At 32.7% G+C, this 26064-nt stretch overlaps 1 protein-coding gene across 1 annotated transcript in view; it reads left to right on the forward strand.

Annotated features, from left to right (window-relative positions):
• Nucleotides 1–26064, forward strand: part of LOC129222845 (kin of IRRE-like protein 1) — a 554018-nt gene that overhangs the window by 419961 nt on the left and 107993 nt on the right. The window contains exon 8 of the mRNA XM_054857396.1: nucleotides 21267–21402. Coding sequence (XP_054713371.1) covers nucleotides 21267–21402 — 136 coding nt within the window. The remainder of the gene's footprint in view (nucleotides 1–21266; nucleotides 21403–26064) is intronic.

Raw genomic sequence — 26064 nt, forward strand, 5'->3', positions numbered from 1 at the left:
TAGGCATCATCAAGGCCAGATAGCCATAGAGCAGAAGTAGCAAATGCTACGGGCCCCACGCTTCTGGGGACCCCGCGCCATGAGAAAAATTCCATAAAAAAAACTACTTTCCGCACTTTAATCTGTTTAAATGTATCTCTATCACTTCTTTTTATTTAGATCTAGCTTTTCTAAATACTCAGGTAAATTAAAAATCTTATTTTTTTTTTTTTTTTTGTTGGATTGCTTTCCGGAAATTTCTCTCAATTGAAGTCTTAAAAACACAATTTTAGTTAATCTTTCTTAGTGGAAGGAGAAAAAGCTCCGTTGGGTCAGAAAAGTTTCAAAACTGACCAAAAATTACAATTTTAAGAAATGTTTGGAGAACGGAGAATTGGGTTTTCTCTAGATTTTTTTTCTTTCAAAATGAAGTCAGTTTTAAGGTAACTTAAGAAATTTAAGGGAGTTAGGGTCCTAAAACTTTCAGCTATTCAAACCTAAAAAAATGAAAATTTAGGTTGTTTTATAACAATAGAGGATAGGGGAAGGGGTTCTTTCCTGAAATTGTGTTCAAAACTGAAGTCAATTTCAGGCTGTCTTTGGGAGGAAAGGGTTTGAGCGATCGTCCCATGGTATAGCTGAAAACAAAATTTCAAGCTATGTGGGAAAATTTGAGAAAGGGAACTCCCCCAGAAACAAATCTGACGCGGTTTTAGATTATCACTGGAGACGTTATCAGGGGGGTGAGGATACGGGTTTGCTTCGTAAAATGTTATAAACTGAATTATTTCAAGACGCAGGCTATCTTTAGCTTTAGGTAAAGAGTGGTGGTTTGGAGCCTTTCTCCCCGAATGTTGAGAAGTTAGGTAAGTAGGTGGATATTCTCCTTTGGAATTTTTCTGAAATTTTGAAATCGAGATGCTTCAAGGGCTTTCTCCGGAATTTTTCGGAATTTGGGGTCGAAAAATTTAAGTAATTTTTGTTGATAGCTAGAGAAGGAAATGCTGAAACTCTTAATGCACAAATCCTAAAACCACATTTCAAAGCTCTTTTTGGCAATGTTAGACAAGAGAGGAGAAAGGGTTACCACGCAGAAATTGTTTGAAAATGGCTTTCTTCTTAAAGCTTTAGAAATTGGAGTCCTGAAAAGGTAATTGTTAGTGATCCTTTAAATCCTCTTTGGTTACTTTAACTTCATGTCAATTTGTCACCCTCAAAATCCCCCCCCCCATCCCCACGACACGAGCCCGTAGATTCGGCACTGTAAACAACAATGAGCAAAATTAAGAGATCATGATAAAGAGAAGAAAAAGATTCTGAGATTTACACTTATGTTGAGCGAAATAAATAAATTGTTAAGAGAATATTATTTTTTAATGAATTAAAATAATTATGTGTAGAAGAAAGACTTTAAATATCGTTTTTAATTTTTTTCTCCGAGTGGGAGGGAACAAAAAAGCTGCCACCCATGCCCCGAACCTAACCCATTTCTTTTGCATCACCAAAGGTAGCCCGGTAGCCGAAAAATTCGAACTTGACATTCAGAAAAAATCAGGAAGAAAACTGTTTAACACAATCGAAAACCCGCTAAAACTGCTTTCTGGAACTTCAGTTTCGAAAAATTTCCATGGGTCTAATCCCGAGCTCTCGATCCCGTCCTATAACGTCGTTTAATAAAGTGGCTTACAAATGCGTATTTTGGACTATAACTTCGAAAAATTTCAATGGGAGTGTACCTCTCCCCCCCCCTCCAACATTGTTAAGAATGGTCTAAAATTTACTTTTAAGACTTAAACTTCGAAAATTTTCCGGGTTGCCTCGGAGAGTGCCTGAACCCCATCCCATACTATTTATCACGTTTTCACAGCTTCACTTTCGAGAAATTTCCCGGGGATGGCTTTCGCGAACTCCGCCCCAAAATCACCAAAGAACGTAAAACAAATACGATTTCAGAATGTACAATTTCGAGATTTTTTGCTTAAAATTGTGTTTTTAGATTAATAAGAGATAATACATTCAAAAATTTTCCAATGGGACCTACTTGAACATCGCTCTTTCCTTTTTCTACAACATCATTAAGGATAATCTACTGTTTTATTTAAGGCTTCAACTTTAAAAAACTGCCTGGAGAGAGTCGCTGTGAACACTAATTTTTTCCTTTGATCTTACCTAAGATAGGATACAATCACGCTCTTTGACTTCAGTTTCTAAAAATGATGACCTTCGTATCTTCTCTTTCTAATATCACCAGGAGTCGTTAGAAGTGAGTTTTTAGTACTGAAATATCGAAAATTTTCCGGGGGTAAGCCCCCGGACCTCTATATCGTCCAAACATTGCGTTTTTGGAATCAGATTGAAAACGTGTAGTAACGGGAAGACGAGGGGCAAACATAAGAGGGTCCTAACCGTCGTAAAGCTCTAAAATTATATCCACATTTATGTATTCATGCGTGTTATAAGTGCACTTCCCATCTTCATGAAGAAGAGCTCTATTGTTTACTATATCATGCAAAAACGAGGGCCCCTTGGAAACATTTGCTACGGGCCCCGCGCTGGCTTAATCCGGCCCTGGGCATCATTACCACCATTCGTAACATTACTGAATATGGACAACTAAAGCAGGCAATTACATACGGCCTTTGGATGAAGCACAAGCAGTGTATCGCAACACTCAACGCCAGCAAGCGATAGGTAACGTCAATCTTCTCTGTGAAAAGGCAAGGCCGCATATTGTCGCTTAAACGCAGAAAGAATTGGAGATATTTAATCGGACTCCTCTAGAAGTTATCTCTGTACAGTATAGATTTATCGCTCTGCGGCTACCACTTGTTTGGAGTGCTTAAAAAGACCTAAGATGAGAACGGTTTGATGATACTACATTTATACAAAAGTTCGTGAGCAACTGACTCTACACACGTCAAATAAAAAACTTGCTAATGTGGTACAGAAAATTTGTAAAAAGGTAAGGAAAAAATGCATTCCTCATGTTTTTTTTTTTTTTTTTTTTTTCTTTAGTTGGTTTAATAGGTTTTAAAAAAATCTGGTTTGTATTTGATCTGACCTAGTACCAGCTATGTTAATGTTTACTCATGTTGTATTCTTTAAAATTATTGATTTATTTTTTGAGTTGGCCATTTTGTTTAATTTTAATCAGTTAAGAAATTTCATGCAAGTATTTGAACTAAAAACTTAACTGAAGTAAAAGCAAAAGAAGCATTAAAAATAAAGTCCTATCGCTACGGCTATTAGAAAACAGTTTTATTCTTCGACGGGCTTAAAAAATCATAAGCAAAAAATCAATTTTTCGGAATGGAAATGTATCAATGGCTTTTATCGGATTCCATCCTATTGAATATATTGAATTGCGTAAATTTTTTACTTATTTTTAAAACGCATTAAAAGCCAAAATACTTCTTAACATTCTTAACCGATTAAAAGGCTTTTAAAACCAGTGAATCGGTGAAGAAAAAACTCCTTTGTGAAAAGAGGGAAAAAAGAACGTTCTAAAGAATTTAAGCGCAAAACTGTACGGTAATTTCTCGGCATTCTGTCTATTCCGAAGAGCATTCAAATTTTTCGAGCCGTTAAAACCAGCAATTCCATTACGAAAAAAACTCCGAATAAAAAAAATGGCTGCATCCTTTCTACATTTCTTTGTTTCACACTTGACTGAAGAGCTAGTCAACGCAAAAAGCGAAGAAAGATTGTGGACCAAAAAATAATGCGAAGAAATATAAATTATTTTCAAAAAATGAAATTCAGCTGCTGGAAAATAATAATACTAACAAAAAAATACTTTCTTTCTCTCCGCATGATAAATCTTGAGATAAAATTTAAAAGATTCGGAGATTTTTTTTTCTTATTCCTTTTCAAACTGGCTTAGATACGAGATAAGAATAATAATTTCGATAATTGAATGCATGTTGAGCTTTATGCATATAACGTTTGTAAAAAAGTAATTATAAATACATAAATGGCACTTTAATTAACAACTACAGTTTTATAACAAATGGTTCTATATTTCTTTATTATGTTGAATTGCTTCTTCATTTGGTTTCTTTTGTCCTTTGCTTTGGTGATTTTGTCCTTCATAGCATATATATATATATATATATATATATATATATATATATATATATATATATATATATATATATATATATATATATATATATATATATATATACAACATGAGATACATGTTTTAAATATAAATTCAAAGACATTGAAAAAAATGAAAGAATAAATATTAAAATGTACTGTAATGCCTGCGCAAAGCTGCTAGAAACAAAAACAGCACAAACATATTCATGAATAAACAATCTAAATAAAACTGAAGATGCAAAACACAAGAACATACAAATGAAAAAGGTGAACCAGGGACCAACATTTTCTCAAGGGGAGGATTGGTCCCTAAGTTCACAAGGCCCTTTCTGTTTAGCAGGAGGGAAGGTCCCAATAACTTGCTACCCTCACCGAGAGCCTTGGAGGAAAATTGAACAAGAAAACATTGCTTTCGTTATTTATTTTCCATGTATGTTTTCTTGTTAAATTTTCCTCCAAGGCTCTCGGTGAGGGTAGCAAGTTATTGGGACCTTCCCTCTTGCTAAACAGAAAGGGCCTTGTGAACTTAGGGACCAATCCTCCAGAATTCAACAGGTGACGCGTCCTACTTTTGTGACACTATAATAAAAAGTAACGTGACTCAAAACTTGAATTCGATCGATCAATAATAACACGTGCCCCTAGGCCTGAAGACCCAATACATCGTTTCTCCTAGGTTTGCAAAATATTTTTACAGTGAGGTAGCACTAAAATTAATCTTTTTAATTACTTTATATCATCTAAAGATTTTACGTTGAATAAGAATGAAATAATGCTTTAGAAACTTTCCTTAATCGTACGCTTTTCTCAATGTATCTCGATAGTGTGTATTTTTTTCCCGATAGTCTTGGACGGTCTGTAAAATAAATAACTTTGTGACTTATATTTGTTAAATTAGTTGTGACATTCTTCGATTAATATTGTTCTCCTTTTTCAGTTGTATCATTCACAATTTTCAGAATTTTAACTATCTTTCTTCCATTTAAATAGCTTCCTTCATTTTGCCGTGAATCAGGATCAAATAGGAAAAAATCTTTTAGTATTTGCAACTTATCAAACAGTTTTATTGACTTGTAATTGATTCTCTATAAAGAGGAAGATCTTTATTAAGAAAGTATTCCAAATCATCTACTGTTTTCCAAAATTTGTTAAACACTCATCAGACACGTCTTCCTTATCACAAGCCTTTTTTGGACTAGTCTTTTCCTATCTTCAAAGTTAATTCCTTCATCCAATACGGACAAAGCTACTAGTTTATCCCCTAAACACCATAAGTGATTTATGAATTTTTCCAATCACTGTTTCTGTTGCATGTTTGTCATCATTTTGTACGCTGCTTTTTTACCCGATTGCGCGTGCGCGACGCAAAGGAAGGTAATGTGTTTATCAGTCTATGTATGTATGTCCGTTTCTATGTGGCGTTCTACGTGCTAAACGCGTTGGCCAATTTTGTTAATTCTTACGTCAATCGATTTGTCTTAACCTTGGGAGTGTCACTAAACACATGCCAGTAATCAAAATTTCCATTTGAAAAACCAGTTGCTATTTTGTCAGTTGGTGATTGGCGCACGCTAGGTGTCGCGCACTGTGTCGCACGCTACCTGCGTGTGACAAATGCAGATAGTTTTCACTGCCTGATTTTTTTTGTTTACTAAGTCTTCTAATTGGGATTTCAGTAGCCGAGTGGTCTAAGCGATTTTTTCTCCCACTTGAGGCGGTGGGTCAAGACACCTTTGCTCAGGATGCACTTTCCCCTCTTTCTGATGTGTTTCTTTCATGTGTTCTTTATATGTAATCTGTACTGTAATAAAAAAAAATATTATGCGTAACGAAGGCAAGACACTCAGATTGTAGTCCTCATCAAAATAAACCAGTGCAATAAGCACCAAAAGAAAGAAAGTCTACAAATTCGATTTTCATCTCTTACATGTTGCGTTTGTTTTTGCATTGATTCATTGGACTGAGTTTCGCGACGTGTACTTTCTTGCCAGGTTTTTTTAGTTTTGCGAGAAAGATTTGGCTGACGACGTTTCCAATTTCGCGTCATCATGAGTTATACAGGCTGTTTATATAGCTGTGCTGTGGTTGACTTACGTTCGAGCATTTTTGCCGAAAGTCAAGCACTTGTAGCTTTAAGCCGAGTTAGGTCCCTAGAGGGACTAATTATCAGTAGTTTAGACCACCGCAAGTTACTTAATAAACCTCACGATACAAACAAACTCTCTCAATGAAATGACAAGACTGCGAAATGTACTGTCTTATAATCATAATAACTAAGTCAATGAAAATTAACTAAAAAGTTTAAAATAAAAAAATATTAAATAAAAACAAAAAACCCGACTACGTAAAAACCAAAAAAAACTAAAAGGAAAAATGTATAATACCTGTAGTTTAGAATGTTATTAAGTAATACTGAATAACTACACCGTTGAAATAGTTTTAAAACCGTACACAGATAAGACAAATCAAAAATTCAAAAGCAGAATAGAAGGATCAACAGTCGGGGCCCATTCCTTTCTGATTCAAGAAACCCCGTAAAATTCGAATGTCGTCGCGAAATGAATACACTATCTGTTTTTTTGTTTTTATTTAATAATTTTTTTTCAGACATATTATATTATTCAAAGGAGCCTCGATTGGGTTGCTGCGAAAAACCATAACTTCATACAGCATTTAATTGTAAAGCAACTTTGTAAAACAGCATTGAAAGGCTTTCTTTTCATGTAAGGTCAATTTAAATTGTTTCCTAAATATAAAAATTTTCGAACAAAATTCCTTTTGCCACCCATGTGGCCTTTGCCATAAGCTCCAAGTTGCCGAAAACATATCCCTGTAGGAGGAAATTCACCAGGAAATATTATTACAAGTTATGAGAATTCTCTGTAATCTTTCTCAGTTCCGCTTTTTACGAACGATAATATGTCATCAACTTCGTCTTTTGGAATTTAAGTGGTATGTGTACTTGATTAAAATGTTATAAGTTCTGAGTGACGGAGATCTTTTCATAAAATTTTGAAGCTCTTAAATAATTGAATATCTGATCTAGAACTAAGAAAGGCAAGAACTTCTTAAAGGACACACTCTGCAGTACGATTTCAAGTGCATGATGATGGCAATCCAAATGTAATACATATATCACCGTTCAGTTTTTGCTCTAAAAAAATGCATGCACAATATATACGGTTGGTATTGCAAGTCGTTCTATCGAACACTACAGCTAGAACAGTTAGCAATAAAGAGCTATCATCTAAGATATCATATCAAACTGAAGAAATATGTAAGGAATTCCGAGTAGCTCTTCAATATTAGGACCTGAAGCTATCACGGTAATCCTGTCGGCGTTCTTTTTCCAGTTACATCTGGATGTACCTTTGTATCCCAGTGAATAACTACAAAATCTAAATTTAAATTCATAAAATTTAATTTTACTTCTCGAAGATTTTCTTTTGCTCTCTTAAAAAATGTACGATTGATCACTAGGTCATTTTGATTAAAATTTACTGCATCTATATAGGCTGTAAATAAATGAACAACATCTTTATCCCTAATATGGCATTTGTCTAACAGTGATGAAAGGCGAGCAGATATCAATAGTTGTAAAGCTTTTTTGCATTGTGGTAAACCAGCTGTAAAAAACAAAAGTTCAACAGGCTAGGATAGATACCCATTTCGATTTCTAAATATTGTGAATCGCATGAATTTGATGATAATAAAGGACTATATACTGAAATAGAAGAAAATTAATTTAAAGTATAGATTTCTACATTGTTCCGATCTGAAAAATTTTTTTTGAATTTATATTTTAGCTATGGAAAATGCAGTATATCTTTATGTTCGGAGTAATCGAGGATTTTTTGAAATTTATATTTTAAAAATTAAAAATATCATAAGCATTTAGGTACTTTTATAACTAAAGAACAGCGAATTAAAATATAATTGCAATTACTTATATTTATGGCATTAAAACATTACGACTTTGTTTGCCACACCTATTGCATACACAGGGAATTTTGTAAATGAACACCCCCAAAGCCGGAGGAGGCAATTTGTTGTTGTCAAAGATCGTTCATTAATGGCCAAGGCCATTCATTAATGGCCTATAGAATAAATTGTGTCCATCTTGATGGGAAGAAACGTTCCCCTGCCGCTTGGTTGGAACAAATGCAGAAGAGCGGTACGCTTGACCCAAGACCATTGGTGTACAATTTATTCTATGCAACATGTTAAATTTTACAGAATGAAAGTGAGAGAATAGTCGGTCTGGAAGTAGCAGCACCTATTGAGGTTCAAAATTACTTTTAATATAAAACGTTAGAATATTTTTACATAAAAATGAGAAAACCCGCAAATTTTTCTTCGAAACTCAAAGAAGGGGGCCCTAGGGGCACGTGTTAATATTCATGGATTGACTTGAAATTTTGCAAGGATCATTTATTTCTACAATAGAACAAAATGAATGGGCGTCGCGTAAAATATCTGCAACTTCAAAAATAAAGACCACCCTATATATATATATATATATATATATATATATATATATATATATATATATATATATATATATATATATATATATATATATATATATATATATATATATATATATATATATATATATATATATATATATATATTTCTTTGGCGTACTGCATTTCCTATTCATCGTGCTATGATTATTCCTTTTGATTTCTGCTTCTTAGTTTCTTAGTTCTTCTACTGCACCAAAAAATTTTTGTAAATGCTATATGAAACTAATATCAGCAATGAAAATTATGCTTTGGTTTTGCACGGAATGTTTTTGTCGGTCCTAGAAGATACTTTAGTGCATTAGATATTTGTTTTATACCAATTTTTGTTTATCAAAAACTTGAGAAATAAAGTTGCAGCATGCAGAGGTCCCCATTCCTCATACTGCGACGCCTCTGCCCCCTAAATTCAACAACTCCCAATAAAGAAACCCCCTACAAACAAGAAAAATGTCCATAAAAACAAGGTCTGCGAAATCGGAAAAAAGAAATAAAGCTCCGGAAATATTAGAAACTTAGAGTTTGATTCTTTTACTCAAAAATCAGTTCGACCATGGCCCCACTAGATGGCACTGGCGCTTAACGGGCATTAGCAATTTATTACTTTTCCGTGTTAAACCGATGCAGCTCATGCTTCCACCAATCAATGTCAACTTTTCACAGTTTGCTTATTTTTGAATGGACGTCGCCCATTTTGAACGCAAGAGGGGCCACAGGGAACCCCTGCATCCAACAATCAATGGCAACGAAATGAAAACATAGTTCCCAGTAGCTCCTTCTCTGTTGCCATGAGTTTCAGCGAGTGTCACGGCCTGTAAGAATTAATTGGGGTCATGGTTCGACCGTGATTCTTGCTTTGCAGCTATGATATGACTAAGGACTCGGAGGAAAAACCAAATGACCTTCACTCATGGGATTTTCCAGCCTTCGCCCCCGACTCCGTCTCTTTAACCACTGAATCAGTTCGACTCCGAAACCTTAATAGAAACGCCCCCCTTAAATCTTAATAGCGCTGTCTGCATCCCACTCCCTTCGTGAAATACGCAATTGATTACGCTTGGGAGAAATAATGCTTCCTCCTACTTTGTATTCTATTGTATTTCCATGTCTAAAATCCAGTTTTTCCCATTTGAAATTTATCTCTCAAGCGAATTACCAGAAATAGGTTGCTCGTTTTACATGTCTTTATTTTTTGATGTGAATTTAAATCAAACAGTCCTTCGTACAGTCTTCTTACAAGACATATAAGTTGCGCAGATATCAGGTGTCACCCGGCCTGTTCATATGCAAACTGAAACTGTTCTCTGTCAACGAGACAGACATGCGTAATTCCGGATTCTGACTGCAATTTTCACCAAATCATTGGTTTTATGCTTTTCTACGAATCTATCTTTCCTCGAATAGTGTGTTAGCTGGTTTGTCATGTTTCTTTTCTCCTCTAGTTCTATTTTTCGAAAACGATTACGTCGGTATAAGCAGTATTTTTACTCCGGTTTGTAAGATAAAGAGGCACCAATAAGCAAAACATCGATTAAAAAATATACATCCAGCTATTTATATTATCCGGTAGAGCAATTCCTTCGACAAAATCATTTAGGATAACTTTGAAAAATTTCGGTGATTGACTTTGCAGCCACGTTATTATTGTTATTAATATTATTATATTTATTAACTAGCTAGCCCAGCAAACGTTGTTCTGCCATATAAATATTTTCTAGTGAATATTTTGGTTGTTAATTAAAAAATAACGAATGTATTGTAAGTTTGTGGGGATGAGATCTTTGACAGAAAGAGGAATGAAGCGCTGTAGACGAAGATCATCAATAAAAACAAAAACAAAAACATTCATTTTCTCAATACAATAACACACACGCACAAATAGACAAAATTCTTGTATCGCTCAAAATTTGGCCCGCACTGCTTTGTGATGCAAAACAAATGCAGAATTAAATCTCAAAATGACGCGACGCTCCGGCAAAACGGCGGAAAACTCTCAATGATTTAAAAAATTGTTGTTGCCATCCTCTGTTTGTCTACAAATAAAATATTTGTAATTAATTTAAGCAGGGTTTTTACAATGAATTTCAACAATGATTTTCAAAAAAAAGGTTCGGGATAGGGGCATTCTGATTACTTAGTGGTATAAAATATACTTTATGACCTATTGTCATACCTCCCGAATACACATACAAAATTTCAGAAAAATCGGTCGAGCCGTTTCGGAGGTGTTGAAACACTAACACCGTGACAGGAGATTTTTATATATTAGATATTATTATTGCTAATTTTATTTTTAATTGTTATTACTTTTATTATTATCAGTATTAGTATGATTGTTGTTATGGCTTTAAAAGTATAATTACAAAAAAAAAACTGTTTCTTACAAATAAAAGTTGACAAAAATGTAATTAGAGCTATCCAAAAATTTCTTACTTTTTCCAATATTTTTGACCTTTAAACTGTGCCACTTTCACGAATCCCATTTGTGAGCAGCCCCTTGAATCATTTAAGAATTCTAAATTTGCTGTTTGGAAGTTATTTTTCAAATTTTTCATTATTATTTTTTTTAATTGCTTTTAATATATTGTAATATTCCGTGTGATATGATGTTTATAAATGTTCACGAATTTAATTTAAAAAAAACTCTTATTTTTTTGATGACTGTGCAATAGTTAGGAAATGTTTTTTTCTCATTTATACAAACAAATATAGTCTAGCTACCAAATATGTATTAAGCAGCTTAGAATAGAGAAATGTTCGCTCTAAGTTATCTTGAATGACTCCAAATAAAGAATGAGAATAAGAATCTAAGCAAAGCAAAGACATTTGAAATATGAAAATATATAAATGATAATCCAGGAAAAGTGTACATTTGGAAAAGAGATTTAAGTATACCTTATTATAAATTACGTACGAATGCTGTGTTTTAGCGCCTTCTAAAGCTTTCAGTTATATACCTGATATATTATCATAAGAACGGAATAGGCGTTTCAGGCAATTGAAAGTAAAGAAAGTTTGTCTCCAAAAGTGTTCTTTGGTCTTTTTAAACCGATATTTTATTTCAAGATTTTAAATTGAACCGAAACTCCAATAGATGCCATTGAAAAAGGTATTGGCTTATAATGTTTTCTTTTCATAAGAAAACATGCCACTGACAAAAGAAAAAGTACTCTGTTTTTGTTTCATTTATGCTCAAAAGGATTTAGATTCTCATACATGGCTCAATGAATTCCTTTTCGTTTTTAAGAAATGAAACATTTTCGATTCAAACTTGATATTTTAAAGGGAAACCGAGAAAGAAGTCCGGAATTTAATTGAGCATAAAATCCATTAATTCCTCAATATATTTTATGATTGTTTATATTTACCTTTTTCTTTCTTTCGAAATTTTATCTGATCTCTTAGGTTAGTTCAAAGATCAATGTTTGAGATAATATTTTAATGAATAAAATGTTTATGTGAACTTAAAAATAAAATAGGGAAAATAACTTTTTGCAGAAAAAAACGTTCTAGTATATTTTTTATTTACACATATAAGTAAGTTCAGCTTAGCTATTCAAATCAGCAGTCTGTCATGTTAGTTTCACAAACTTGGCAGAAGAAAAATATATTTAAAAGCCATTAACACATCCCCCCCCCCCGTTTATTTTTTTTAACTTAATATCCTCGTGTCGCTTACTGATTGGATGTCATGTCAAGTTTACTTTAACCCTCAGTAACACTATTTTCTTATTTCTCTATGGCATAACATGGAAGAAAAAAGCTGCTTAAGCTATGTGCAAACAGGGGTGAAAATAACGTTTCCATCTGTGGCGTGATTTTTTTAAGCACATTCTAGTAATTTATACATTATATGCAAATTGTTAAAAAAAAAATCAAGTTATCCTAGTTGCCTCGGATTTATCCATTTTAGTTCTTGACTTGGTTAATGAAGTTTCTTTCTCTGTACATTAGACACATTTGCACATGTCGGATTACTGGAAAAATATTTGACCCCCTCTCACAGTCACAAAGTATCACTCTTACCCTTACCCCCTCCTTTTTCCTTGTCACATGTCAAGCTCTATTACAACGACATTTCGTCATAAACATATTTTTATTTTAATCAAAGTGCGTAATGCCTCATACCCTCTTCATTACCCTCCTTCCGTCCCTTTTCACAAACTATCAGAATTCCACGACCCCCTCCCCCCTCACACACACCTCTTAAAAGTGATTTATTGTAGACACCTAAGCACGAAACTTTTTTTTTTTTACATTAAAAACTGATTTTTTTTAGTAAAAAAAAAAACCCCCCCGTCAATAGCAGATAGAATTACTTACATTTTTCTTTTGGCAACATTCATTACAATGTTGTCAAACTCTGCGCAATAAAGAAGTATCTTCTAAGCAGCTGAAACTTACAGATTTCTTAAAATGTATTCTTATTTCACGGCCCTCTCAGACAAAATGTCACTATGCATGAAAAGGATGAACGCTCTCTTCTTAAGTGACACCCACTATCTCCCGTTTCATCCGGTTAATTACGGCTGCCACTCCAAAAGCACAACAGACTTTTCCCGTCCGAAGAGTCTACCAAAGAGTTTGAAAACGGGATCCGTGCCATTCATTAGTCTCGTATTCTTGGATATGGGTGCAGTGACTTGACAGTCTTTGATTTAATGGGATGAGAAGCGAAGTTGCTACACGTAATGATATGGGATATGCCGGAGAACTGACTTTTAATACTTTGTGCTTAGGAACGAATTCAAGACCTGGAAGAAATAAAGAGATTTTGCGAGATCATTATCTAGATATTAAAGGTTTTTCTTTTTATTTTTTTCTTCATTGAGAGGAAAATTAGGCTGAACTCTCGAGTTAACAGATTAAAAAAAAAATCCTCAAGACAAACTTTTAAAGTAAAGAGCCGATTCCGCCAATCACTATATGCGATCTTAATTTTGATGTACAGTAAAACAAACGGGGTGAGTTAGCGTAAAGTAAATCATTTGAGTAATATTTTGATTTTTTTTACGTACTGGAGTTATTTTGCAGTGAAATTACTGTAAACGTTTCATTTGAAGATCGGTAAAAGATGATGGTTGGTTTCTTCCAGCAAATCTGGGTCAGTCAAACTTCTACAATATTAACCATTTATAAACTGATCTTTGCTTTCAGATTTTTTTTGAAAATCAACATACAAATAGCCACCTCTGTGTTAGCATCGGGCTGTCGGTATATTGCATGTCGTTCTTCCTTAGCCCTGGCTTAATGGTGGCAACTTAGAGTTTAAAACATTTTTTGTTCAAATGGTCTCGGCGAAGACACCTCTTTCCCACATTTCACTTTTTTAGTTGAGAAATTTTTTTTGCTCAATTTTGAACAGTTCAAAGAACCTTAAAACTAGCGCCTGCGACACAATTTAAGGACAATATAGATCTCGAATTTAATGGCGGATTTACTTCAACCAAACTTCAGCTCTTTATAAGGAACAGGTACAGAAATGATTTTTTTTTTTTTTTTTTTTTTTTTTTTTTTAGCTATTTTTGGGAATTTTTTTAACAACTCAATTTTTTTAGTATTAACGAACATGCTAAAAAATAGTTTTTGGCAGATACTGAACATATTCGCATTTTCGAAATTCCCTGTCTTGAAGACTTAAAATTAATATAAGTTAGAGATAAATATGACTCATTTAAAAAATTAAATGCATTGAAAAAGGGAAAATTTTAGATCGTGGCTGTATGGTAGCTGAAAAAATGATCAACTCTGGACATAGAGGACTCTGACTTATGTACCTGAAATCAGATTGACTAGGAATCTGATTCCGCAGTCGTGGTAGAAAAGCACACTTAGAATGAAAATTACTGACTCCAACTTGGAATTTTAAAGCCTTAGACTCGCAATTCTGACTCATTACCCCAAAATCAGTTCTATTCCAAATTCGCTGTCCTAATTTTTACTCTGAATTAATGCTTTTTTTTTTTTTTTTTGAGCAGCCAGAAATAAAAGAAATTTCAAAGTACTTCAATTTTTATCAAAACGGAAGAAGTGTGCAGGCGACTTTATTTATTTATTATTTTATTTTACGAGTACATTATTTATTTATTTACTTTTGTATTTATTTTGAGTTGCTTTTTTAAATTATTTTTTTAAAACAATTTAAGAATGTTTTATAGAAAAAAAATATATTAACAGCATTGTTTAAAAGATGCAACTACTTTATCCGTTCGTTTAGTTATTTTTTACGTATCTATTTGATTAGATGAGAGAAGCATATTTTGCTTTTAGAAATCAGTTTTAAATGTTAGAAGCGTATGTTTGACATAGTTTTCGGCTTTACCTAATTCAGAGAGATCACATGCTAGAAATCTAATGTTGATATACGGAAAAGTCGGCTCGTCCAGTTCTGGACAAAACTTTTTGTTAAAGTACTTTCTAGATTAATTATCGGAAAAATTAAGTAAAAAAATATTATATGAATACACTACTAAACCTGATACTGAGAAGTTTTTCGTAAGACACGTAAAAATACAAGAAGTCAAAATCTCTGCAAGAAAAACATTCACTTACACTTTTATCTTGTTTACTTCATTTGAGAAGAATACTTATAATTTGTAAATAAGAAATCTTTTCTAAATGGTTTTAATCCACATTTCAGCTTTCCGCTTTTCAGGTAAAATGTCACATCTCGTGAACCGGATGTTTAAGTTCCTGGCTTAAATGACATACACTATCTTCCGTTTCAGTCGGTTAATTACTCCTGCCACTCCAAAGGCGCAACACACTTTTCCTCTTCGATGAATGCGTCCAAGTGTTTGAAAACGAGATTCCTGTCATTTATTAGCATGTTGTTCTTAGCCATAGGTGCACCAGTCGGATCAAATTTCATTTTAAAAGAAGACATGTAAGGTATTTTGTGAAAGACGCATTAAAATGTCTTCAAGACAGAAATATTTTTAACGTGCCTACAAGTGTCAAGTGTATTTTGTTTGTAATATTGTTTCAAGCATATTTTCACGCTTTATTATCTTGAAAAAATATTTTTTCCTGCAAGTATATTTCTCACAATGAACATTGTTGATACATGTTTCTAATATTGTTTTCTGACAAACGTATTTTTACGCTTTGTTATCCTGAAAAACAATTTGTTCTTACAAGTGTATCTCTGGCATTGGTTCTAACATTATTTCAAGCGCATATTTTCAAACTTTGTTATCTTCGAAAAAATTGTCCCTACAAGTGTATTTCTCACAGTGAAAATCGCTAATACGTCCCTGATATTGTTTCAAGCGTATTTTTACGCTTTGTTATCTGGAAAAACAATTTGTTCTTACAAGTGTATCTCTAACATTGGAAATTGTTGATATTTTTCTAACATTATTTCAAGTACATTTTCAAACTTTGTTATCTTGGAAAAAATTGTCCCTACAAGTGTATTTCTCACACTGGAAATCGCTAATATGTTTCTGATATTGTGTGAAGCGTATTTTTTACGCTTTGATATCTTGAAACAAAATTTAGCGTGTTAAAGAAAGTGAAAAAAGCAAATTGAATTTAAAAGTATTACTTCTCACTGCCTCATATGTAAGCGAGGTGAAACACTTAAGATTGTAGGCCTCATCAAAAACAAAACTGTGCAATGAGTACGAGGAAGAAGACGAAATACAAAACATCTCCCTAGTTGCGTCAAAGGACATGAATTTTTACCCTTGACGTACTGGTACTAGAAGATTAATGAATGCATCTCTGCTTCAGAGGAGTTATTTTTACGGCAAAAGCTTGAAATGTCACATTTTTTAGTGAAAATGAAAATTATTTGAATAAATTTATTTATAAAATTACTATGACAGGAACTGAACCTTTTTTTTTTTTTTTTGGCTACAAACAAAATCAAGTCCGTCATGCATGTTTCATGAGTGTTTTGAAACATTACTTACAAACTTTTCAAACGATTTTGAAATAGCGGCTAAGGGTTTCGAAAGTTCAAAGGGGTTTCAGAGGGAAGCAAGGAGGATGGTAATAAGAAGGATACATTTCAAAACGTAATACTGTTTCAGGTATTTTTTCAATAAGAAATACTAGAAAAAAATCTCTCACATGTTTATATAAAGGAATATTATATAAAATAACGAATGAATGCCGAATATTAAAAAAAAAAAAAAAACGCAAATTTCTATGTTTCAATTGTTAAAATTTAACAGCAATATGGTGGTGTCAAGTACCCCTTTAGGGGGGGGGGTGCTGGAGTTCGTTGTGTGATTGGAAAATCTATGATGGAGCATAATTGTCTCATCCTATATCTATCAAAAACCGTGAAAATTACATGCCCCAAAATAAACTAGGTTTTTTACTTTTCATGTTTCGTTCGAAATTGTTAATGGAATCAAAACAACTATGTAGTAAAAAGCTTAAAACAAGGAGACCGGATTTGTTTGTTTATTTTTTTCTCAAGAAACCCCCGGACCCGAGTATTTTGAATGAACTTTTTATTTTTCAGTTAACTAAAATTAGTTAATCTCTTAACTTAGACGCCTTGTTCCTAAAACAATTCTTGGAGGTGTGAACCCTTAAATTAATTTCAATAATTTATAAACATTTGAAAGGGCAGCTAGCAACCAACTATGTTTTCAAAGGTATTTCATTGTTATTAACTATCGAGTTACGTTTGTATTTACGAAAAAAAAATTTTTTTTACTACCTTCACATTATATAAGTTACTTTTTTGTGCCGATTATTTTATAAATTAAATATCTGCATAATTAAATGCCCTAGTTTTATTTGGTCTCCTTTGATAAAACAATTTTAAAATTAATTATGAATTCAGTTTCAAAGTAACACCTAGTACAAAAAATACTGCAATTTTGAAATAATTGCTTTGCTTACATATCGATAAACAAAATAATTAACATTTGTAGAGAATGAATTTGCTGCGATGAAAGAGAAGAAAAAAACCTTTTCAGATAGCTGCTTTGTAAAATGTGATAATTATCTCTTTATTATTTGTAATTGATTCTGCGGTAAATCCTTAAAAAAAGACGAAATTAAAATTTTAAAAAGAAGTAACATGGTTGACTAGCGAAAAATTCTCCTTCGAAATTTAGCTTGTAATTAGTCTCTAAATTAGTGTTAGATTTTATCTCTTGAAGTGCAAATTGAAGGAACAAGAGACGACTTTAGAAGGAAATTAGCTTTTAAGAAAAGGCGATTGTTGTTTTAAAAGAACGTGGTAGGTCGCTGTTAAAACAATTTAGGCAATTAGGATGTTAATGTCAAAAAGGTACGGAAGTTTTTGCTGAGAAAGATACTTTTTTATTATTTTATTTTTTTATTTATGTCGTTAGTCTGAAAAAATCTTTCGTGATAAAATATCAGAAAGAACAAACTTTGTTAACTAACATAAATCCTCTAAGGGGAAAGGATGAATTAGTTTCCGAAAAACTCCTGTAGTAATTACTTTCCAACATTGTTTATATTAACCATGGGGATAGTAATTAAATTTTTATCTTATGAATGTTATTATGCATGGCTTGCTATAATGTATATAAAAAGGATCATGGTCGAACCTTTTGAGGAGATTAAGGACTTATGTTGCATTTTCTGAATTTTAATGATGGTTATGTTAGTTTCAGCGCGGAACTCTTGTTTTAGCTTATACAGTGGCTCCCAAAAGTGTTCGTACACTTTGAAATTTTTTAGTAAAACCAAAATAACTCGAAACTGAATTCGAATATGAAGTGCAATATTTTTTCACATCATTCCTATATCATTCTAAATACAACCTATTGGTTTTTTCAAAATATTGACGGATCTTCTTTTTGAAATGGGTCAGAAAACGAAGATACAGAGAAATAATACGCCACAAAAGTCATCGTACACTCAAATATTTTCGAATAAATTCATGATTAAAATTATCATATGCCGTTTTATTAAGAGTTTTGCATTGTGTTGACCCTTTTAAGTCATTTGGCTTTATTTTTTTGTTTATTTATTCCTTAATATTGGGCTTATTAGTGTAAAATGGCTGGTATTCGTAAAAAACCGCAAATACCATTCAAAATATGCATTTTTTTCCCCACAGTAGTGGTAAATTGGTTTGAAATGTCTCTAAACTAGTTAATTTATTTATTTGTATAGTAAAGTGCCTGATAAAATGCTTTAAAGAAAGGAATCGGACCGAAAACAAGGTAAGAAAAGGTCAACCGGCAAAGTTGACAAAACGTGATTGGAGATTTAAAGTTAAAAAATGTATGAAAAATACACATTTGAGTGCTGTAAACGTTTCTGCAGAGTTAAATGAAACATATTACATTTAATTTTTACCTAAAATTGTTCGCAAAGTTCTCTGATTAGCTGGATTAAATGGGACCTCTTCCCGCAGAAACTTTCTTAGTCGTGCGAAAAACAGAAAGCTTACGCTTTTCGTCGCAAAACCAATTATAAATAAGCTAAAAACGTTTTAGAATCACGTCTTACTTACAGATAAAAATTAATTCAACATTTTTGGTTAAATTGATGTATAACTGTAAGTAGAAGAAAAAATTAGGCACTTAAGAACTTATTTGGATCAGTTAATCAGGACGGTGGAGATGTTCTAGTGTGAGGGTGCATATCAGCATCAGGATTTGGTAGTTTGTAATTTTTTGATGAAATAATGAATCATGCTGTTTCTTTAATTATTTTAACAACCAATTTTGAACTCTTAGCCAAAAATTTGGTTTTTGGAAACAACTTCGTGTTTTATCACGATAACGATAAGAAGGACACGGATTTCAACATTTGCGTCTAGCGCCACGAAAATTGTCCTAAAGTTTAGAAAATACCCCCTAAATCTCCGATTTTAACTTGATGTAACATATTTAGAGATATCTGGAGGCCAGATTACGAAAATAGGGCTTTAAAACGAAAATAGAGCTAGAAACAGTAAGATTCGAAGTGTGGTAGAACACTTACTCAGAAATTACGCAAAAAAAAAAAAAAGAAAGAAAAAGAATGAAATCTATTCCCAGACGTTTAAAAAGTGTTAGGAATACTGTATGATATTCTACCAATTAATAACTTAATCAAAAGTTAAATTATTCAATAATATATAGACATTTTATAAAGTGTACGAAGACTTTTGTGAGATAAAATTTCCGGCACTTTTTGGTTTTTGATTTTAAAAAAATTAAGTTTTGATATTTTTTAAAAACTTTTCAAGTAGTTTTGTTAAAAAATGATCATAGATCTTATAATTAAATACATATTCCGAAATATTAATTCTAACCAATTGATTGGGGCCTATTTCGTTGAAAGTCGTAGGTGTACGAAGACTTTTGGGAGCCACTGTATGTCTTATAAGTATAATGTTTAAAAGTGAGACTAAGATTTTCGGGTTTAATAATAGGCTTATGCATTTTTAACACATTAAAAAAATATTTATTATTTTTTTTTTAATCTGCTAAAAGAACTTGCTTTTGTAAGCACATGTAGCGATTTTTTATGGTATACAAATGCGTTTGGAGCAACTTGTTTGTATCTTGTAATAAAGAACATTATGATATGTTTTTCAGACTTCTTACCAAGATATCTCAAGTGTTGGTTTAGAATTTGTTTTTTCTTTTTTCACATTTTCCCAGAATATCTAGAACAAACTTGAATTTTTGAAAATGCGTTTTGGCTATCGACATATATTTTAATGTAAGGTGTGGCTCCAGGGTGGATACAGACTACCATTTTAGGGGGGAGGGCGTGCTGAAGAGTGACCCCTTCCTTCCCTACAAACGAACCTACGTTTATGGAAGCGTTTCTAAAACTGGTAGGGTGTCAATAAATAGCACCCAATGGTTCTGGAATAGTGCACCTAATAGTTCAAAACATTACTAGTTAATTTCATAGGTAAGAAGAAGTATTTCAAAAGCTTACCCTTAAAAATATTTCATGTATTTAAGACATTTCTTTACTCGTTTACATTTTATTCAAAAATTGATTCAGCTCCATGTGGATGCATAATTGTGCCGACTGTTTTTGGGGGGGGGGGGGTCTGCTCATGACCCTCATGACCCCTGAATCCACGCCTGTGTGGCTCTTGAGTAAAAAAAGATTGTCACTTCTTTATCTTTACTAATAATAAAGCTGAAAGTCTGTCTGGATCTCTGTCAGGGTCTCTGTGACACTTGTAGCGCCTAGACCGTTAGGCCGATTTTCATGAAATTTGGCACAGAATTAGTTTATAGCATGGGGTTGTGCTCCTCAAAGTGATTTTTCGAAAACTCGATTTTATTCTTTTTCTATACCAATTTTAAGAACTTTTCACCGAGCAGATTATCATAACGTGGGCGAGTAAATTTCCAAATTATCATAACGTCAAACTGTAACATGGGCAAGCATAGCAAATTGGCGAGAACATAGCACATTGGCGAGAAGTTCATCATCCATTATTTGTAAATATACCGGCGAACCAAATGACCTTTTAATTTTCTACTATGGGCAAAGCCGTGCGGGTACCACTACTATTATAAAAGAAATTAACTGTTTTCGATTAGCCTGAAAAAAAAATCAAGCCGTGTATTTTTAAAAACATATGGACAATCTCGAGTACTTTTCAATATTGTTATTTTTATAAAATTCAAATAATTCTGTGACTTATTTAGTAGATTTTTTAAAAACAGTTTTAAACAAGGACGATATTTTTTTTAGGATGAAAGTACGAAAGACTGCTACGAAGCCAGACTCATCGTGCGAGGCGTAGATGGCAGTGATTCAAGAAAATATACTCTATACGTTGAGAATGAACGCGGGAAAGAAACTTTTGCAGTAGCCTTAGAAGTCAGAGGTAAGTCATACATTCTTTGTAAAACTTTAGTTGTCTTTCTCAGTAAAAAATGATTATTCTAATTGGGACGCTAAAATCATGTTACTCCGTGAAAATATGAAAATGTATTGAAAAATAGTCTACTTAAAAGCTTGTTCTATTATGCATTTAGTTTCAAAGTCTTACTTTGGACGCACAAAAAGCATATTGCTGTGTAAAAGTTTTAAAATATATTTTTTTAAAGACTACTTAAAAGCTCGTCTGATAAGGCATTTAGTTCAGAACTCTTAATCTGGTCACAAAATCATGTTACAACGTGAAAATATCCAGAAAAAGTAGTCTATTTAAAAGCTCACACAATAATGCATTTAGTTTCACACTTTAATTCAAAATGAGAGCATTTTTACTGTTCTTTATGTTTTGCGAAATTAAATCCATTCAATCAGGATCCCTTTTCTGTAAAAATTATGCTGGTTTGATCAACTCTGCCTGGTTTTAAATGACTCTTTCATTTTCTTTAAGGAATGTCCTTATTTTAAGTTCATAAGAAAGATGATTTTTAAAATGATTTTTTTTATGAGTAATATTTTAGAGGTGTAATAAAGGTCAACGATTTTAAGGCTATTGAGAAATATAAATTTTCTCTTAATACTTAAAGTCATAAAATATTACTGTGATTCCATAAGTCACTGAATTTAGTATTGAGAAAAAATAAACATATCCATAATTATCTCTTTGTTTAAATTAATTAAATCTACAAGCAAAATATACCTAAAATTTAATCAATGGTGCGATAAGAGGCATATAGTTTAATGGTTTCCGAATATTTCGTGTTTTCTCCTTTCCACTGAAATCATTTGATAGATATATTTTCAAATATCTTTCAATTACATGCGAGGCTCGTTGCAATGTCATTTCACAGGGTCCTCCTCTGCAAAAATTTAAGATATATTTAAAAGTTTACATTGCATGTACAATTTGCTTGAGTGACAAAAAAAAAATCAGCTTGCTATTCAAATAACATTTCATGTAGTGTTTAATAAATAACTAATGATTTTTTATTTATTTATTTGTTGTTGTTGTCCAGTTGACTTTTTTTTCTTTTTTTCAAAAAAGATCATTTGCTAAAATTTTCTTCCAAAAAAAAGAAAAAGATGGTGATTCAATTATTAATTTTTATTTTTAACTTAGTGGGATATAACTATAAAAATAGTACATTCTATCAAACCTTTACCTTCCTATCTGTTCTTAATTGACACAAGAAAATAAGCATCAGTTGGTAAATATGAGTAATTGCTAGTATTATGAAAAACAGTTAACACACGTAACTGCAAATGTTTTAATGGTACTTATGTTTATCACACATATCAAAAGAAGTAGCAGCTCCAATTTCTTGTTACCACTTCCGTCCCTCTTGTTATAAACAGCAACAACTTCAAGAACCCCCTTCTCTCTTACATGCTTGCCATCATTTGAGGACAACCATCATTTGCGAACATCAGAAATGATCATTAGTATTGCCATGAATGTTGCTTTATTCGAAAGATGATTCTTTGCCATTTGTATTTGAATATAGTTTTTAGTATATGGCCACCTCGGCTGGCTCGGAGAAAGTCCAATTGGAAAATTCAATTTTCTCACTTTTTGCAGCAATAGAGGCCGTATGTCAGTAATAAGGTGGCTAAAGCCCTGGTTTCCTAAAAGCGAAATCACCGAGCTTTGACGTCGCTGCTCGGCGTGACGCTGAAATCAAAGTCAAGTGATTCCGGCGTGCCACTCATAACGTCGGTTTTGGTCGGGCGCGCATGCGCAGAAGAATCCAGTTTTCCTGTCGGCGAGAAGCGACGCCGAAGGTCGGCGATTCCCTCCTGGGAAACCAATGCTTAATATTCTCTTCCAAGGTGTCAATCGTCTGTTGCTTATCGGTGCAGACAAGAGACTCCACATAGCCCCACAAAAAGTAGTCAAGGGGTGTTAAATCGCATGATCTTGCAAGCCAATTCACGGGTCCATTACGCGAAATTATTTATTCACCGAATTTTTCTTTCAATAAATCAATTGTGACACGCGCTGTGGGGCATGTTTCACCGCCTCGTTGTCTATTCGTGATGAAATGGCAAACCGAACTGAACACAAAACAAGTGACAGCTATCAAAATGGCACACATATCAAACATTGTTGCCAACTTAAAATTCTATACTTCTAAAAAAAACCCCCTTATTTTAATTCGAAATATTAAAACAACAGCACGTGTTTTGGGGCTTCAAGTAGCTTACTTTTCAGTGCGAAAAAGCGTAAGCTAATGGATGTAAAGGCATCAATGATTCACTTTTTTTCATAAAAAAGAGGTTTCTTGAAAGGCACAAAATACTTAACTTGCACTTAAGTTCTAATTTATGCATTTTCCACTTTGTATTTCGTACTGTTAAACAAAATATGTATTTATTTATTTCATTTTCGAAAAATTAATAGTGATGCCAAACACCATGTTAAGCATTTTTTTTTTTCATTTATATTTTCATCTCGTTTTTATATATGCTCCGAAAAACCACATTTTTATTTTTCTTTCTTAACGCGTTGTATGACAAGAAACATAGAATGAAATACTCTTTATTACTTTAAATCTATCTTATCTTCTTTTACGTCTTATTTTTAATTTGATATCTCAGAAAAATATCGTAACTTACATTGAAGAAGGTTAAATAGCTTTATAAATCAAACACGAAAGAGAAATCACAAATTTGCCCCGTCTTCTCTTCAAACAAAATTTTCCCCTAATGTGTAAAAATCTGGCGAAGAAAGCAATCGAGAAAAGAATATTCCGCTGGAAGCCAAGATTTTTGTCATAATAACTCTCATCCCTTTATCATATTAGGTCTGAAATATTTACTTTCCTCGTATTATATTTGTCAAAGTAATCCAACTTTTCTCCTTTCTTGGATACCTAAACTTAATTACATGCAGCGAATTCGATTCGTCGGTTATGTAAATAAAGGAGGCATTTCAAGTTCTCCTAATTTGAATTGATTATGGTTAATGTTTTTTCATCTCCATTCAATGAATATTTAATAAAAACATCTTTTTCATGGAAATTTTTAGGAAAAAGAAAATAAAGTTAGACAGAGGACGATAATCCGCTTTTCTAAACAAAGGAATTCTTGAATGTAGTTGTCTAGCCTATTAAGTGTATTTTCCAACATTATCAGCTAATCAGCAAATACTTTTATTATATATATATATATATATATATATATATATATATATATATATATATATATATATATATATATATATATATATATATATATATATATATATATATATATATATATATATATGTTCTCGAAATTATTTCACTCAGTAAACGTACTGAAATAGAGATAATTGTCTTACGATTACTTTTATTAGCGTTATAATTACCATAGCTTTGTCTTTTGCAAATACTGTAATTTCAAGCTTTTTTTTTTAGTTAAGAAGGGCCGTTAAGAGTTTTGTTAACTACTAAATTCGCGATATTTTAGTGACACCAATATTTTTTATCTTTAAGTATAGTCTTATTTCTATAATTTTTCAATTTTTTTTATTTGATTTGATTTGAGATCAAAATATTTACGATTACAGTAAATTTGTTGAAATACAATCTGATATTGAATTTTTTTCAATGCCAGCTTTGGGTTATTTAACGAGCCTAATGCTTTCAGCCTTGTAACTTTGCCTCTTTTGGTATTTGTCCGATATAAATTATGTGCTCCTTTATTAACTTTACCCCTTTTGTTGTTCTGCCATATCATACGAGTTGCCTATCATTCCTCTCACTGGAGGAATTTTCAAAAGTAAGCAGTGAATTAAAGTAACATGTTTCAATATCACTGTTAAAACCTAACATTGTTACCTAACTGAAATATGATATTTATGCATCAAAGGCGGCAAAAACTTTTTTTTTTTTTTTTTTTGTCAAATGCATCTTGAAAATATTTTTTTTTAAATATTTTATTTCCAATTTTTTGAGCATTCACGATTGCTTATTGTTTTCACTTGACGCAGTTGATGATTCTTTGATTTTATTTTTCTGCGCTTATAATAGACTCCTCTAGTGCACGGGGCTCCACAATAATGCCCCTTCTCTTTGGCGGTGGTGCCCATGCTCTCTGCTCCACGGGCCTCCATGAGCATGTCCCTTCCCCTGGGTGGTGGCTTTCATGTCTTCTTGTCTGCGGGATGCCTTTAGCATATCCCTTCTCCTGGGTGGTGGCTTCCATGTCCTCTAGTCTGCGGGATGCCTTTATCAGGTCCATTCTCATGGGTAGTGGCTTCCATGTCCTCTACTCTGCAGGATGCCTTTAGCAGGTCCCTCCTCCTAGGCGGCGGCACCGCTTTTACGGTCGAAGTGAACAAAAATGTATCTTGACGGGATTTTGTAATATTTATTATATCATAGCATAGTTAAAGTGAGTTACCTCCATTTTTCTCTTAATATGTCAATGAAGCGTAAGTATACATATTTTTCAGATAGTTTTCAGCATTTATATATTTTTTTTAAATGTGATTGGAAAATGGCTTTTGGAGAATCACTCAGAGCTATTCAAAGCAGTTAATGCAGAAAATATTTCTATATTTATGATGTATGATTGTTATTAAATCAAAATATGCCAGAAACTCGAAACATGTTGGGTCAAAATTGAA

The sequence above is a fragment of the Uloborus diversus genome, chromosome 5, assembly GCF_026930045.1.
Source record: "Uloborus diversus isolate 005 chromosome 5, Udiv.v.3.1, whole genome shotgun sequence".
Taxonomy (NCBI): Eukaryota; Metazoa; Arthropoda; class Arachnida; order Araneae; family Uloboridae; genus Uloborus; species Uloborus diversus.